Here is a 17,021-nt window from a genome sequence, read left to right as displayed (position 1 = left end):
CTGCCTTGCAGTGCTGGGGCCCTGGGCCCAGTTCCTGTAGTCCTCTCTGTGTGGAGTTGGTACATGCTTCCTGTGTTTGTGTGGGTTTCCTCTAGGTGTTCCAATTTCTTCCCACAGTCCAAAAACGTGCTGAAAGGTTGACTGGCATCTGGGAAAACTGGCCCTGGTATGAGTGTATCTTTGTCTGTGTGTGGCCTGCAATGGGCTTCAATTCCTAAAGAACAGGCAATATCTTCTGTGCTTCCTTTATCAAAAGCCATTTTAAACTGATATATTGCCAACTTAACGGCAGCCAGAATCCTGACCAGATCTAGTGCAAGTGTACACATTACCCCTATCCTCAGAGTCCTTACACTGGCTTCCTGTCAAATTCCATGTGGACTTTAAAATCCTCATGCTCATCTATAAGGCTCTGCATGGCTTGGCACCTCAGTACCTGTCTGAATTATTATCGCCCTACTCCTCATCTCGCAACCTTCACTCTTCTAATTCTGGTCTCCTAACTGTCCCCCATTAAGGATTAAGAACCCATCTACATTGTATGTGTGACAGGGCCTTCTCCTGTTCTGCCCCCAAGCTCTGGAACTCTCCGCCCAAGGATATCAGAGAGTCACCCTCTCTAAACTCCTTCAAACCCAGACTCAAACGTTCTTCTTTAAAAGAGTCTTTACTTAACTGATTCCATTCTTTACCCCTCTGCTCCTACTATACTTAGTACCACCATCTACTGTCTCCTCTGTGTATTGTAATTGTGTTCTATCTTGTGTATCCTTTTTATTTATTGTTGTTGTCATTCTGTAAAGCGCTTTGAGAAGCCACCTTTAAAAGCGCTATATAAAATAAAGTTTATTATTTTATTATATTAATAAAGGAACTATGGATCTTCTACAGAGCATGGTCTGTAACCCTACGTTTTCATTCAAATATTTCTGTGTGTGCATGTTAGTGTCTCTCTGACCCCTGTGACAGACTGGCGTCCTGTCCAGGGTGTACCCTGCCTTGCACCCACTGCTGGCCAGGCCAGACTCCGGCACCCACCCAGCCCCAAACTGGGTAAAGCAGTTCGAAGATGGATGGATTAGTAAGTAAGACGGTCTTCTGTAGTTGCGTTGCCCCCTAACTGTGAGAGCCGAAAATGAGTGTTCTTGTGCACAGGCCATACTCGTAGTGGCAGCTAGGTCCAGGACTTCTTCAAACTGGGAAACTGGAGTTTTATTTCTCTCTACAATTAAAAAGGAGAAAAAAAGAGATTCTATAGAAGCATCATCACAGACTTTGTTCAGAGATTTTTATTGAACCTGAAAAGCTAAATAATTCTAAGCAGATGAAGAGTCGACCTGTTAAATAGAATTTAAATGAAGCACATGAGAAGAGTACATCAGAACTGTATGATTTTGAATTAACCAGTACTTTTTAAGATGGAAGAATCTTCGCTTTGCCTGACAATAATATCACAAAATGACAAATGAACATCTTCTGGGCTGGAAATACAGGGTGTCCAACCATGTTGCTGAAACAAGTACAGCACAAAGCCACTGGATGAGATCCTTGGATCAATTAAATACTATCAAATGGGCTGAATGGCTCCTCTCATTCGTAACCTGTCTTGTGTTTTTATGGTGGTACAGTACTTGACCCAGCACTGAGGAAAGCTATCGAACAAGACTGACTTCTCTGAATGCACACTAGTCAGTGTAAAGACGCAGATATTAGGCATAGCTTCTAAACTACTACAGTCTCATCAAAAATGAATGTGAGTTCTGAAAACAAGATTTTTTAATTCAGAATAATAAGTTTGCCTCACTCTCCTTACTGCTGTTTTAGAATATAGTTAGTCAAAAGAACTATCAAATACTCCATAATCAGAAGATTCATTAACGACCTTCTGAATTAGGTTAATACATGACAGATTTGGAATGCCAATGTTCTGTTTCCCATTCAAACCACAGTGGAAACTAGTTACACATTACTCAGGTTTTGCAGTACTGTTTCATATGAACTGCACCTTTATTTCCTTTTCAAATTTAATCTGCTGCCTGCCTATCTAATGTATGCCTTTCACTTTAGTTTTACTTTTCAAGATACCCTGAATGCAAATGAATTAATTTTAATATTAACTTCATTTGATCACAGACATCTGCAATAATTAAAGATGGCTGTGTTGGTATCGTACTTTTCCACTCCTGTTTTGAGGGCTGCTGAAATATGCCCATATTTGTTGGTTGGAGCAGAGAAGATGGATAGAGACAGAAAACTGCCAATTGAAAAACAAGGAATGTGACTTTAGAATGTAAGAGCATTAAACACGTGAAAGCATCTTCATTTAAAAACTAAAAATTCCCAAATTAGAATATGTCCTAAACATTTCAAAACAGTTCTTTAATTTAATGTTGAAATACATAAAGAAAACCTTACCTGGTGTGTCCTTTGGGGCGTTTGTTGGAGGATTCTGTGTTTTGACTTCTGTGCTGGTTGTGCATCCCATCTTTGATAACAAGAATATACCCCAAACTCTGGCTAGAGCTGTCTGATTCCTGTATGAACTGATCCCTTTTCCTTCCACTGCTGGTTATTAATCATTTTATTTACACTGCCTTTTATCACAGCTTCCTGTCACTTGTCTGCCATAGTAACACCTTGTGTGGGATGTTTCCCTGCAGAGCCCGGCTATGGTTTTGAAATCTGGAGATAATTCAACAAAGTTAATCTTTCGGTTAAGCAAAAGTTAATGATTTAACTCTCATTACCCATGGCAGAACTAATGCCCAAGGAGCTGATCCCAACATAGTTCTTGTTCACAGGCTTCTTAGTCGCTAACTCTAATTGTTAGTACTTTAAATCTTTATCTTTTGTGAATTTCTCCAGAGAAGACATAGACCAAGGTACAAAAGCTTTCAAAAGTGCTGAAGAATTCAGTAAGCTTCTGTGTTGTAAAATCATTTTAGATGTTCAAAATAAGCATATTGCTTTGCTGTCCAGCAACATTTTAGAGTCATCAATTTGGAAAAAACACACAGATTTTTGCGAACCCACAAATGTGTGTGCGCTTGTCTCCAGGAAGTTTGTAATACTGACTCCCTGTCCCTTTCTGATTTTTTTTTGCTCTGCTCTAGTTCCCCTAATGTATATACAACAAATGTGTTTACACAAGAAACACAGCACTAACAATATTATCAGAACCGCAGCAGAGCCAGCAATGGAACACTTCTTATTATATGGTGCTCGGAAGCCAAACTAAATTAGATTATTGGATTTGGGAGGAAAACAGGAAAACTTGAATGCCCGTTGCTTAACTTGTCCTTTAGTACTACAAATTTTAGCCTCCCTTCACACTGTGCTGTGTCGGCAAATAAAATCATATCAGTGCACAGTTCAGGCGGCTCTGAATGTTCTTTGTAAATTACAGTGACGGATGAGCGTGACTGCTGCCGTGGCAACAGATGCCCTCTTTTGAACAAGTTCCTACTTGTGGAGCAAAAAACGAGGCAATGTCAGAGGAGGGGCAGACACCAGGTTACACTTCACCTTGCATTTACAAGGCATTTGGTAAGTAATAACCTTTTAAGAAGTGCTTAAATATGCTAGAATACTTACTGTAAATCTGGAAGGTTTCTTCTCATAAAAAATAAGAATGACCTCTAGTTAAACACATTTTATTGAGACACTTTGAAGTGTATGGTATTGTAAATTAATCGGAAAGACTCACAAGTTCAGCAGGTGTGAGCCTGGTCAGTACCTGGATGGGAGATGTCCTGGGAAAGATAAGGTTGCTGCTGGAAGAGGTGTTAGTGGGGTCAGTAGGGGGCGCTCACCCTGTGGTCTGTGTGGGTCCTAATGCCCCAGTATAGTGACGGGGACACTATACTGTAAAAAGGCACCATCCTTTGGGTGTGATGTAAAAACGAGGTCCTCACTCTCTGTGGTCATTAAAAATCCCAGGGCGTTTCTTGAAATGAGTAGGGTATAATTTCCATCTTTGAACTGGCTTAATCACTGTTCTCCTCCCCACTGAGAGCTGGTGTGTGGGGAGCGTACTGGTGCACTATGGCTGCCGTCGCATCATCCAGGTGGGGCTGCACACTGGTGGTGGTGGAGGGGAGTCCCCATTACCCGTAAAGCGCTTTGAGTGGAGTGTCCAGAAAAGCCCTATAAAAGTGTAAGGCTTTATTATTATTCCTTCATAAGATAAAATTTGCGCTGTAGATTGCACGGCACACAGGGGACTCTTAAAGCATATTTTGGATGTTATCAGGATTAAGAATGGCCTTTTCATTTTCATTTTGGAGGCGCAGTCTCTTTTCTCTTATCTACTCTAGTTAACCTCGTACGTTTTTTTAATTTCTTTGTACGACGTTTCATTTTTAATTTTCTTTTCGCGTCGGGTACTTGTTAGACGTGCCACTGCCATGGGAACCCGTGTCGTGCAGGAAGCAGCTCCTTTGAAGAACCGTCCGAAGCCCCCAGTTTTGTTTTGTTTGTTTTTTTGTTACTAAAACGAAATCCGCGACTTCTGAAAACTGAAAGACGCCGAATGGAAACAGCCACGAATGGGCCGCATTCATTTTTTTTGGTTGCTGTCCTCGCCGAGCGCCGGGAGGTGCTTCTGGCCGAGCTGTCGCCGCCGGCACGGCGAATCCTCCCAGGTGAGCCGTGTTCACCCGGCGCTCGCCACCAGTCTTGACGCGCAGCCTCCCCGACCCCGTCCGCCGCCGTGCCGATTGGTCACCCAGCGAGAGGGGCGGCAGGCCATTGGTCCTGTCCTGCAGCCCTCCGATGAAGGTGTAGGGTGCACCCACCTGCAGCCGGAGCGGTCACAGGGTGGGGAGGGGAAGGGGGGGTGATGCACGGGCGATTGAGCGATATAACTTCCAGCTGTGAAAATACAGCTGCGGGCGCACCAAAACAGCCCGAGGATTGCGCTGCGCGTTCGTTTTGCGCTAAATCCAAGAGCAGCGGAAAGTCGGCGGGCTGTTAACGCGGGTGGCTTTGTGGTGAGTAAGGCGATCCGCCCGTTGTCGATTTGGAGTTGACCCGAGGGGTCCTCTTGATCCGCGGAGAGCGTGATTTGGAGGTGGCAGGAAGACGCGCCGGCTACGCTGGGGCTGCGTGATGTAACCGCGCTCGGTTGTCATTTTGACATTGAGCCGGTGTGACGCGAGGTCCGTGTGTGTCGCCGGGCTCTGGTGTCCCACACGCACGGCTATTTTTAAGTCTATTTCGTTGTTAGCCCGTCATATTTTTAGGTGCATGTAACGGCGGCTCTTACAACGCTACTACGAATCTTCTCCGACCAGTGTTGTGAACAGTCTCGGTATACTTAAGTACGGGGTGGCACAGATAACAACGGTATACTTTGTTAAGAGGAACAAATCTGTGCTCCTTAGATTGTGTTGCAACGTTTATGAATAATAATAAAACAACTTTCTACGATGAGTTCCACGATCAGACGCCGCTGGTGTATTAATTAAAAAAGATATGGTGTATTAATTAAAAAACATATGGTCTTGAAGGTCGAACGTTTTAATTGTTTGAAATGTAGACGCCACATGAGAGTAAAGTTCTTTTATGTTATGTTCCTCAAATATAACATCACGGTGTATTTACCTCATCTGCACTTCACCGCTTTTTTCGAATGATGTCGCTGCGGGGCGACAAATTATGGTTTAGAGTGGAGGTCGTTCACAGTGCTGTTTCTGTTTATACCTGACGTATGTTTGTATTCACACTTCAAAACTATGCACTATTTGTCTGTGAAAATAGTAATAACACTGTTATGTAAGAGGGCGGTAGTCACGAATGTGGTTATTTTCTTTATGTCTTTGCAATGGTTGTCACAACACTTGATTGTCGTCTAGGAAAATATGTATTTTTTCTCTGTTTCAATCAATCTAACAATATTACAATAATTACCTGCATAAAAAATGCCTTCCTGCTTTGTGCAACACGTGTTAGACAGACGTTATTGTAAATATCTAAAAAAGTCATTTTTATTCCTTGATTGTTACCTATGTGGTATGTTCTGTTTCTTATATCTATTATTGCATCTACTGTACGGGGTGGAGCACGGGTATACAAAAGATCAGTGCAATCTTAGTTTTAAACACCCTGCGTTTAAATAACACTTTAGCAGAAGAAGCATACAATTCTTGTTCCAGTGATTTCCTTCCCCGCTTCTTCCTTTCAATTCTTTCTCAAACAATTAAAAAAACAAGGGACCGCAACAACAACAATATTGATGTTTGAGTAGCGGGCTGCGTCAGCGTGCGTAGGCTGCAAAAGAACAGGTAAAGGCTTAGGACAGAGGGGAACCAGCAGAAAATAATCATGAATAATAATAGCTGTGATTTATAAAGCGCCTTTCGAAACCCAACCACACCGTACATGGTGATGCAGAAACAGACGAAGATGCGTGTCGGATGTTGCACCGACAGGGCAGCTGCTGAGTGTCCACTCTTTGTCCCCTCAGCACGCACAGTGTCCGGCCCACTCCCATCCCACCATGCTGAGAGACGGCGGGAAGGCCTGGAGCGACCCGGAGGAGGAGGAGGAGGAGGAGGAAGAGGAGATGATCTTCGGGGAGAACGACGAGGACGCGGAGGAGATGATGGACCTCAGCGACCTGCCCACGTCCCTGTTCGCCTGCAGCGTCCACGAGGCCGCGTTCGAGGAGGACCTGCACCGGGTGAGCACTGAAGCTCCAAGGGGCAGGGTGTCCTGGTCGTGTCATTGTGTGCCACCCAGTGGAGAAGCGATCCCAGTAACAGTTAACCCAGCGGCACTACCTGGCCTCCAGCCCCTGACCTGCGCTCAGAGTGAGTGCCTGTATTGATAGATAGATACTTTATTGATCCCGTGAGGGAAATTGCAGTGCAACAGCAGCTGAACACAGACAACACAGCCACAGTGTAACGAATGATACAATAATAATAATACAATACATACAATTGATCCAGCCATGTGTAATATGGATTTTCTTTACCCTGCATTATTTGTTTTTAAGTGTGCGTTGCCTTGATCAGAGGCATGGGATCAATAATTTAATATTGCTGGCACCGCTCAAAAGGGTACAATAAAGCAATTGTCAGGTTGCCGATATGAAAAATAGCAGGCGCGTGCACTGAGGTTTCTGAAGCAATGAAGAGCAGTGAGTCTGGAAACCAGAATTCTCCACAAGAGCCAGAACCCTGCTATAGGTGACCTCAATCCTAATGTACTGTGGAAATGTGCACCTGCTGTATGGTCCAGTAAATGCTAGCCGTGCACTCAGGCTAACAGTGACAAGAGTGGTCTCGCATCTCTTTCAGTGTGGGCCGATTCCTGCTCAGATCTCCTCTCCTGTGTTATGTTCCTCATCAAACAGCACCAGAGCATTGACATGCTAATGATCATCATTTGTAAGGATCACCGTTTTGTCATCTCTGTCGTTACTTTCATAATGGAAAGATTTGGCTTGCACTGTAGCGAATACAACCTCTCTCTTTTATGCATTTTGATCCACTTACTTTTTTCAGCCTCCCAACTGGCAACTCTTTGGGGCCTAACGAAAAGAACAAGTTAGTGGGTATTCCGTTACCCATGCATTTTCACTTCCGAAAAAGAGAATTCAAGTTAATCACCTGTAGATTTTAAATGTGCAATTCCCACGCATCTCCATTTGATCAGATTATCTGCCCACTGCATCTTCAGTTGCTGGTGTTGTGTTTCACTGACGTCGTTTTAATAAAAACGCTCCCCTCTCTTAACCTACCCCTCCACGGCCTAGTTTACCTTCGTGTGATTAATGAGTGAAGAAAGCGTGGCTGAATGAGCCTTCGGAAAACAAGTCCCACGAGTTGTCTTATGACTTTAATTTCATGTGTATCGTATAATGCATCTATCTGTCCATTTCATCCTCCTGTTAAAAATCCAATAATCTGCTTGGATCCCATGTCTAAAGGTTTTTATTGAGGTGACAGATTTTTTTGTGGCAGAGCTCAAGTCTAAAGTAATTCGGTGTCTGTCTGACCTTCCTTTTCACGTTCTCGTCACTCTGCACATTGCCCAGTCAGCTTGGCTTTGTTCTGTTCAGAGGGCTGTTTTCTTTACAGAGCAGGTGTGCCAATTTAAGACAAAGCTCTCAACGTCTGTCTCAGATGGAAAGTGCATTAGTGGAAACAGTGTTTAGTAGAACACCCCGTTCTTTTATCTTAAGTATAATGGCTGCTACTCAGCTCTCAGCATCACCCTCATAACCTGAAAATATACCATTACCTCCTGTTTTTCTCAATTTCTAGATTGAATGCTTTTACAAAGGTCGTCCCTTTTTTTCCGCAAGATCTTTTATTTTTACAGTGTTTGAAATTTCAAGATCAAGTGGAGCACTCTTAGGGAACACGGCTGGTTAAAGTACACTCCGTACCATTTTTGGACTTTGTATAGGTATTGTGCTCGTGTGAGAGCAACAGGTTGGAAAACGGAAATCAAACTTTCTGAAAGGAAAGGTTTGAAACTTTACGTTCTATTTGTGCTATATTTATTTGTGGATTTTGTTGCTTTTGGTACATCAAAAGGGGAGGTGATGAGGCATGAGAGAGAGTTCTGCAGATCTGACTCTCTACACAATGGTTTAAGGTCAGGTGCGTGGCAGTGTGGTAAAATTACTGCCAACATCTCCCTGCATCAGTATCCTGCAGTCATGCAAGAGGGATGCAACAAAACCTTCATTATTGCGATATTGAAAAGCTCTACTTTATAATTGTGCTGATTTAATCTTTAATGCACCTCTTCATTTTCAATGTCCACATTAGACAAATTAAGGTGGGTGCGTTTTATAATGGTAAGGATACTTATTAGAGTAATGATGTTCCAGAAGGATGTTAAGTTATAGGGCCGCATGGTGGTGCTGTATTTACTATTTTACTGGGAGAGCTGGGGTCAAGCAGCCCGACCATATTGTTGAAGTTGATGCCCTGTCTTTTCTTGAGAAACGTCTGGACAAGATTGTGAGCTCAATTAGAGGAACAAACAAGCTAGATGGCCCAAATGGACTCCTATTATTTGCAAACTTTCTTGCGTTAAATGCTTAGCAGAAGCAGGGTGATGTAGATATATATAGTAGAACCTAAAGGTTAATGAGTCTAAAAGCCATACAGATTAAGTGTCCCTCTTCCTTTTCTCAAAGATCACTGTTACGTCATTTTTGGGAAAATGTAACTTTTTCCTGGTAACAGTCCTTGACCGTGTGTCGCTGACACCTTGTCTTTTTTTGCAGTCCAACATTGCTGCCTCAGACTCCCTTTGGATGTTTTGTTTTCTTGTCCTTCCTTTCTGATCTCTTGGGAATCTTCTTCTGATCTCACGGTGGGCTCTCCTGCGCTGTGATCCAGAACGTATTTAAAATTTCCATTTGCTAAATTTTCCAGTCAGTCTGCCAGGAGCTTAGGTTTAGTTCATGGAGCATAAAGAAATGCAGTTCTTAACTGCAACAAATGAATTTGGTTAATGGTTATTACCAGGAAAGTGAGAATATTGTTTAGCAGCAGACGCACTGGCGTGTTATTGATGGATACACCCCTGAAACTGGTTGAGTCCATAATGAAAGGCATAGGCTAGATGTTCATCCCTCCATCCATTTTCTGACTGCTCAGTTCAGTATAAGATCAAGGGGAGGACGGAAATGTAATTGGGCAAGCAGTGGGCACAAGGCAGGAAACATCCTGGATGGGACGCCAGTCCATTGCAGGGCACACACGGACACAGCTGTGCACATCAGAGCCAATGTGATAGAAGCCAGTTAATTTGCCAGTATGTCTTTGGACTGTGGGAGGAATCCGGAGGACTTGGAAACGCAGGGAGAGACCTATAAACTCCATGCGGAGAGCCCCCCGTGCCTCCTTGGCTGGAAGGGAGAGGGGGTACTGCTTTCTTGATCGTTCTCCAGGCTGGACTTTCGACAGGATAAATGATGGCAATTTAGTTCTCATGCAGTAGTCCACCTAACTCAAGTGACTCGCAGTCAGTCATGAATGATCAGTTCATTAAAATAACAACAACAAGAACAATGTATATAACTGAAAAATAAAAGTAATATTTTATTTATTTCTAAGAAAGTGCATTGAGAGTGATCAGATCCTTTTTATGCTCCCTATATTTCTATAAATATGATAGCTGAAGATTAGCAAGAAAAAGCTCTTAATCTTTAAAGCGGGGCACGAGAGCCTGTACCGGAACACTTATTTGTTTGGTGAACTATTCAGCATGCTTCCTACTCTAACAGCAACGTTGAAATGATGAAACATTAGCAGAGTGTTATAGTTATACTGATGTGTGGTTGGGGCGGCTCTTTGCATTCAGTCAGCGCACTGAGTCATGAAAAGATGCCAGAGTGCTTTACTACACCTCATCAATGTCAAGTTCTTTTTTTTCTCTCCTAGAAAGTAGCAGGTTTTTTTTCTGCTCTTACGAGCTCATCTGTTATTTACTGAATGGAGTCTTTAATACCCTGAAGCAATCAGCTGCCCACACAGCACTTTCACAACAATTGTTTTTTTATTCTCTCTCTCTCTGTCTCAAAAATAAAAAGTACACACAGTCCCAGAAAATATTCCACAGTACAGATCTTGCGTGCCTATTTACAGTATAAATCTCACCATCTCAGCTATGTCTGTCAATCTGTGGTTCTAGTCGATTTTCTTCATGCTCAGTCTCTTTCCTGTTCAGAATGTTGCTTCGGCCTATAGGCTGTGACCTGGTTTGACAGTCCAAGCACAACAATAGGCACAAATCCAGAGCAGTAGTCTTACACACACGAGTCCAGTGGGGATGGAACGGAGGGTCACAGAAGTTGTAACAGGACAGCTTTTACACTGCTTGGTTCCCTTAAAGAAATGTAGCTAAATAGAATATTTTACTAGATAATACTATATAACAAAGCTGACCTATTGTAGAAAGATGTAAATGTTGTTTTCAATTTGCTGGCCAACTAGATTAGGGCTCAGTGGAGCTGTCTTCCTGCTGCATTGTTACTCATTTTCACGAAATGCAGAGTGTATTACAGAATCCAGATCTTTTAATTAGTGAATGATTAAATGAAGTAAATAAAAAGTGGCAGAAATAGACACTTGATTAAAAAACAAACAAACAAACAAACAAACAAACAAACAAACAAACAAACAAACAGCCCTGGGCTTGCCAGATAAGACACAAGAGATGTGTCATCCCTGTACAACGTACTGTGAACATTGCTCCTCTGCATGCAAAATATAGGAACTGCAGCATTCTGTGAATTTCCCTGGTTTAGCCTGCCTGGATGCCTGCTTTATAAATAGAATGGCCTAGATTACAACAACTGCAGTGGCGACAGGAAGCTGCCTTGAGCACTGCTACGGCTTTGTTGTGTAGACGGGGCTGTGATGGCACAGGCATTCTGCCAAAGTTACCCTTCCTTTGCTGGATTAGCCTGGTATTGACAGAAATGACCACAGTCACAAGCTGACTGATTCAGCGTTCTCCCCCCATTCCAAAACATAAGCGTGCACTCTTCCCAAATGAGTCTGGTTGGTGGAGGAGTATGGTGTACATTTATGCTGTGTCGCCTGAGATGAAGGCAGAGAACACAGACAAAGTGGACTTTTCTATTACATTATTTTAGTATTTTATTAGACGCACTTCTCTCCTTTATAATAATGTTTTCATGGAAAACAAATCGCAGCCACGTTATCGGGGAACCGAACGTTGTGCAGTTACATGGATAAAGGTCTTTTTATCACAAAGTTTGAAATTTCCGCTCTGTTTTATTCGTCTGAGAGACACAGAAGAAATACTGCCTCTTGTCTGCAGCAGCTTCTGTCTCGGGCTGCAGTCCATCATTGCGCTCCAGAAATTTCCTGCTTGAGTCTTGTACAAGACCCCAGTGCCTGTGTCCAAAAATAACCCATTTTCAGTGGCTTAGGTGTGCTGCCTTCATGAAGCTTCAAAAGAAAGAATACTTTCTTCATTCTTGTTCTAAAGGTTTCCTGCGCTATTCCTTGTATGACCGAATATGGGGCAAAGTTATAGAGGGTGTCTGTTGGGCCAGTGATATGGCATAATGCATATCCCCCTGTAACCTTTTAATAGTGCAAGGAGCTCCTCAGAAGGAGCTTGACTTACAGTTTCTGGTGGAATAATGGATAAACCTGTCCAATTTCGAGGATTTCCAGAGTTAACTGAGCACAGGTGTTATCAACAATGTCATGGCACACTGGAATGAGGGGACTGTTATTTCAGATCAGGTGATTGTGTTGAAAACTGGGGATTTCAACAGAAGAATAGAAAAAAGAAGAGGCATTTTGAATGTGAATATTGAGTCTAAGAGAAGTTCAAGGCCTCTTTTGGTAGTTGGTGGGGTGGAATAGCCACACATCCTACAAGTTTGTTAGGATTGCTCATAAACAGAGATGGTTCTTTGTTTTCACAAGTGCTGCTGGTGTGACATGTTGGAAGTTATTGAAAATCTTTAGTGGCATTGAAACACTGGAACCTTAAATTTACAGTAGAGTAGAAGCACAAACTCTTCTATATGCTAGAGGCCAAGCCAGGAAGAGTCAAACTGTGGAGACCAGTGCTGGGGTATGTGAAAAGACGAATTCCTAATGCAAGAAATTGTATAGGGCTAATAAAGAAACATTATACATTATTATTATATATTATAGTAAAAACATAGGAACAAGCTGTAGGTCTCAGTGTAAGCAAGGTAAATGCATGGTAAAGTACATAATTATTGTGGTATTGTGGCATGCAAAGCAGATGTGTGGTATTAGCATGGTAAAGCTCCGAAATGCCCTGGTTAACTTTTATGAGATGTCAGGCTTGAGACATTAGCCCCGCTGGATAATGAAATGAGTTAGCTATGGGTTAGTTATGAGTTAATTCCAGCCGGAGAACACAAATCACTTCTGATATGAAAATCTTTAAAAAGATTGGCTGCTCCTGTTCTTTAAAGGCTTTTTAAAAACTTGTTTAACACCACTTTTCTGGTGCTGTCTGTCCAGTACCTTTAATAAGCATTAAGAACACAGTACACTAAAGGACGAAGTGTTCTATACGTAACCTGTATACGACAAAACATCTTCTTTAAAGGGTTTGATCTTCTAAACTTCTTTGCTGTTGGACATCTTGTTATCTAGTTCTTGCTTTTTACGCCTGTGCCCTTACATCCTGGCCATTTTCAGAATGGAACATGTGTAGTCTCTGCAGGGTATATGCTTGGTGAGCATTTGATTAATTGCACAGGGTTTTGTTCTGTTGTAAGAGAATTATCAGTTCCAGAAACCTTGTAGAATGTATTCAAATGAAACACTGTTCTCTCCTAACAGAAAATTGCTTGTTTTAACGCTGAGGTAACATTCTAGCATATAGAGGAAATGTGCAATTGGTCAGAAAAGCAAGTGGCATGCTTGTTGCCACCCCAAAACAAAAGTTTGATAGACTCCTAACTTTGTTAGCCTGTGCTTTCAAAGTGACCTAATTAGCCAACCCAGTTTAAATCAGTGTATGGTATATGCTTTGTACATAACAGCACCACAAGCATGGAAGACATTTCTTTGCCTTGGTATTTAAAAACTGCACTTGCTTGCCTGCAAGCCTGCCTGTGCTCTCGGTCTTTAGAACATTATGCATTGTCTTTTGCCCCAAAGGAAGCACGGTGTGAGTGTTTCTAATACTATATATAAAAGTTTTTTTGTGGATGCATGTGGTTACAGGTCTCACGGTGTAAGAAAGGTTGAGATCAGTTTTTAGGTGAGATCAGTTTTATGATGATATCACTTCCCACACCTTTAAGAAGGTTTGGACCCCCACACTCAGGGTTTGGTTTTCTGTAGTGTCAGGTGTGGGCGTGATAAGAATCGAGCACCCCAGGGTTTTGACTGCAAATGCATGTTGAACCGGGGCCCGACTGCATAATAACATTACAGACCAGAGGAGGCCTTTCTTTCATCCAGCTCATTTTGATGCCAGTATGTGTGTCATCTGAGGATGTCAGCTCACTGTTTCTTTGAAGGAAACTATGGTATCAGCTTCAGCAAGGTACCTGAGTAGCTTTTTCCAGGCCCCCACAATCCATTGTGTAAAAAGAAAGGGTCTCCTGTTCACATGTTGTGATTGTAGCTACCCATAGTTCCGGCTTGTCTCCTCTGGCATGTGTTTTGCAGTATACTGCATTGTGTTCTACAGTACGCGAAGTGCCATGCTTTGTTTTTTCCATTAGGGATGAGGTTTTAAGTGCGGTCGACCATTGTGAACTTTGAGCATTTGGAAGCATTTAAGGGTTTCTCGACTGTGGTGGTGGACACTAAAATCCACTGGACATTTCAAGCGTCAAATCATAATTTGTAGAGTGCGCTAAAGACAAATCCAACATAGTGGACTGTATATAGCTGTGGTAATATTTCTTATTGACAAAAAGCTTTTTGTGACAGGTTGATCGATAAACATAATTAGTCAGGTGATTATATAAAGAAACCTGATGAACCATGCAGTTATCATTTTCATTTGCTATTTTTCAAAACTACTTTTACATGAGATATTTTGTTAAAATTAAAAACACTGGGGACCCTGGACTGCCTTTAGGAGTGTGGCCGGATTTGTCTGTTTAGACTTCTGTGATAGTGGCTCATGCTTGCTTTCTGCTTTCCTCTGTTGTACATTGAAATAAATGTAAGCTCATCTGTCAAGCTGTATGCTGTAGTGAACTCCCTTGCCTCCTGTTTTTTGTTGCAGTGCAGCAAAACATTTTGATAAAGGCAGAGTAATCAAGTAAGAATTAATGATGTTACTGCTTTCCTTTTTTGTTTTTTTTTTAGTCATTCAGACTCATAGCTGTGGTTTAGCACACTCACAAGGTAAAGAAGGCAGGGTTTTATGAACAACATACAATTCTAAAAATAGGAACTGAGAAAAAAGAAGATAATCCTTACCTTTGTCTCTGATACATTTTGCATCACTGCATTTTGTTGTTCATGAATGGAAAATGATCCGCTTCCTTTTGTATCGCCTCGCGCTGTGTTGTAAGCCGTCTCCCAGCCCATGTGTTCCACATTAAGGCTTTCGAAATAGATGTTAAACCTGGACTTTGGCTTAAGGAGTCTTATTTCCTGCAGATGCAAATTACACAACAGTAACAGGCTGCGCTATGCCTGTCCAGGTGTGTTATGCAATGCTTGAAAACCGGTTGAAGGTCTGCCCCCCTGAGTTTCTATGAAATGAAGACAAATGAAGCATTGTGGTGCCCTTCCAAAATGAGCCTTACTTTTCACATGCTGATCTCTCAAGAGTGATTCAGCAAGACAGTGATTAGATGTGGGGCAGGAGCAGTTCAATAATTACTGTCATTTGTTCAATTTGTAAGTGTATGTGTTTAGAATGCTTTTCCAAGTGTGGCCTAGATTTTCAGCAGGGGGGAGAACTTGCCCAAAGGAATATTGTTTACTAATGACTGTTTACAGTAGAATTATTTTTCGTTGTACCGATTTGCATATTGCGGATTATGACAAGATGGCAGGTTTTGCTTTTTCAGAGGATTTTTCATCCAGTCCAGAGAAAACCCTCCATCACATTTTGGCAGGTGGATCAAAGTTTTAAATTAATCCAGTCCGTAGGGGTTCGTTGTTCCTCTACCGGGTTGCTTCTTCTGAAGTGCTTGGAGTAAGAATGAATACCACTGAGGGACAGCGTGTTTTTCTTTCATTAACATAGATTACGTTAATTAAATGTGGGAGATGGACTCTAATGATAGAAACATCGAGGAATTGGATATCTTTTGCAGAAGTTCTTCTACATCCCCTGGAGTTCATTGTGATTAAGTCGTTCGCTCATCGGGTATTGCTCCGATTTACATAAAAGAATGCAAAGACTGTTCCTTAATGCCAGCAGGCATTGATTAGCGGCTGTACAGGAACTGTGTCCCGCAGTTTCTAATGGATTATCAGCAATGACTCCTTAAAACCAAAATGGACTCTGTGTTAACAAATCAGCCCCTTTGAGTGCTGTGAATGCCTTTCTTGCACAGATTATATAAATCCTGGTGTGCAGTTGCCAAGCAGATTTACAGTGCAGTTTTGGAATAATTAAGGAAAAAGAACAAAGCTTAGGCTTTTTGGATATCTGAGAGCTGTGTATGCACTGTGTGCATGGCTCATTTTATAAGGAGGAATGGGATCTTGTGATCTGATAATGCCACGGTGGTTTTGCAGGGCATCTGCAGGAACAGTGGCCCTTAAAGAAACAGTATTAGGAGAGTCTGAGTGCCATGTGTGAAGGTTGCATTTTAGACCCAACCCAAAGATTAAGGTGCAATGGCCCGGCTCTAACCCAAGGAATTCTAGGGCTTTGAAAACCAGTGGACACGCTGAATGGAGGATGCGCTGGTATTCAGGCAGACCAGGGAACATGCTGTACACGCTGTAAGCGGCCGTGCAGCACACAGGATAATGGAGGAGGTTTTCGAGCTGGTGGTCAGGTCTGGTGTCTGGTCTGAAGGGTCAGGCTGTCCAGCTGTGGAATGCTGGAGTAGCACATACAGACAGGTTTGTGTGAAGATCACTGAGACTCTCAGGGCCATTACCCAGTGACAGAGCACCTGAAAGAGGACAGGACACGGCTTAAGTATCCAGCACCAATAAAATAATTGCCCGTTAAGTGGGAGCAGGTAGCAGTGACAGGCATCCATATAACGGCAGCGTGGGGACCGGGGGCTGTGAGCAGGGGCCAGAGACTAAGTGTTACATTAGGATGACAGGATGCTGAGTGTGTAGTCTTACTGCACCTGTTTTTACAGGTGTTTACAGGTAAGGATGAAAGTTTGTTAAAGGCCTAAAAGCTGTCCACCTGAGAAAAACGTGTGGCTTTTGGGCACAAGGGCATCATGTATTTACTAAAAACATAGAAACAGCCAATACTCCACCTGCCTGCTAATGGAAAAACCAGTTATCCTGGTGAGGCACCCGGCAAGCCACAGCCCTGTCCTGTAGATACAGAGCTCAAGGCAGCACCGGGAGGATGAG

At 42.5% G+C, this 17,021-nt stretch overlaps 1 protein-coding gene across 3 annotated transcripts in view; it reads left to right on the top strand.

Annotated features, from left to right (window-relative positions):
• The first annotated feature begins 3,461 nt into the window (after positions 1-3,461).
• The window catches only part of rcan3 (regulator of calcineurin 3), a 39,051-nt gene continuing 25,491 nt past the window's right edge, over positions 3,462-17,021 (top strand). Inside the window, exons 1-2 of one of the 3 annotated variants that reach the window (XM_015348617.2) lie at positions 3,462-3,546; positions 6,467-6,682. In XM_015348617.2, the coding sequence (XP_015204103.1) occupies positions 6,500-6,682 (183 nt within the window). In that variant the 5' untranslated portion in view covers positions 3,462-3,546; positions 6,467-6,499. Of the gene's footprint in view, positions 3,547-4,275; positions 4,644-4,727; positions 4,992-6,466; positions 6,683-17,021 lie in introns of those variants that run through there. The other 2 variants (XM_006631244.3, XM_015348616.2) reach the window with 2 other exon arrangements.

The sequence above is a fragment of the Lepisosteus oculatus genome, chromosome 11 (genome assembly GCF_040954835.1).
Source record: "Lepisosteus oculatus isolate fLepOcu1 chromosome 11, fLepOcu1.hap2, whole genome shotgun sequence".
Taxonomy (NCBI): domain Eukaryota; kingdom Metazoa; phylum Chordata; class Actinopteri; order Semionotiformes; family Lepisosteidae; genus Lepisosteus; species Lepisosteus oculatus.
This window is presented reverse-complemented; position numbering and strand designations above follow the sequence as displayed.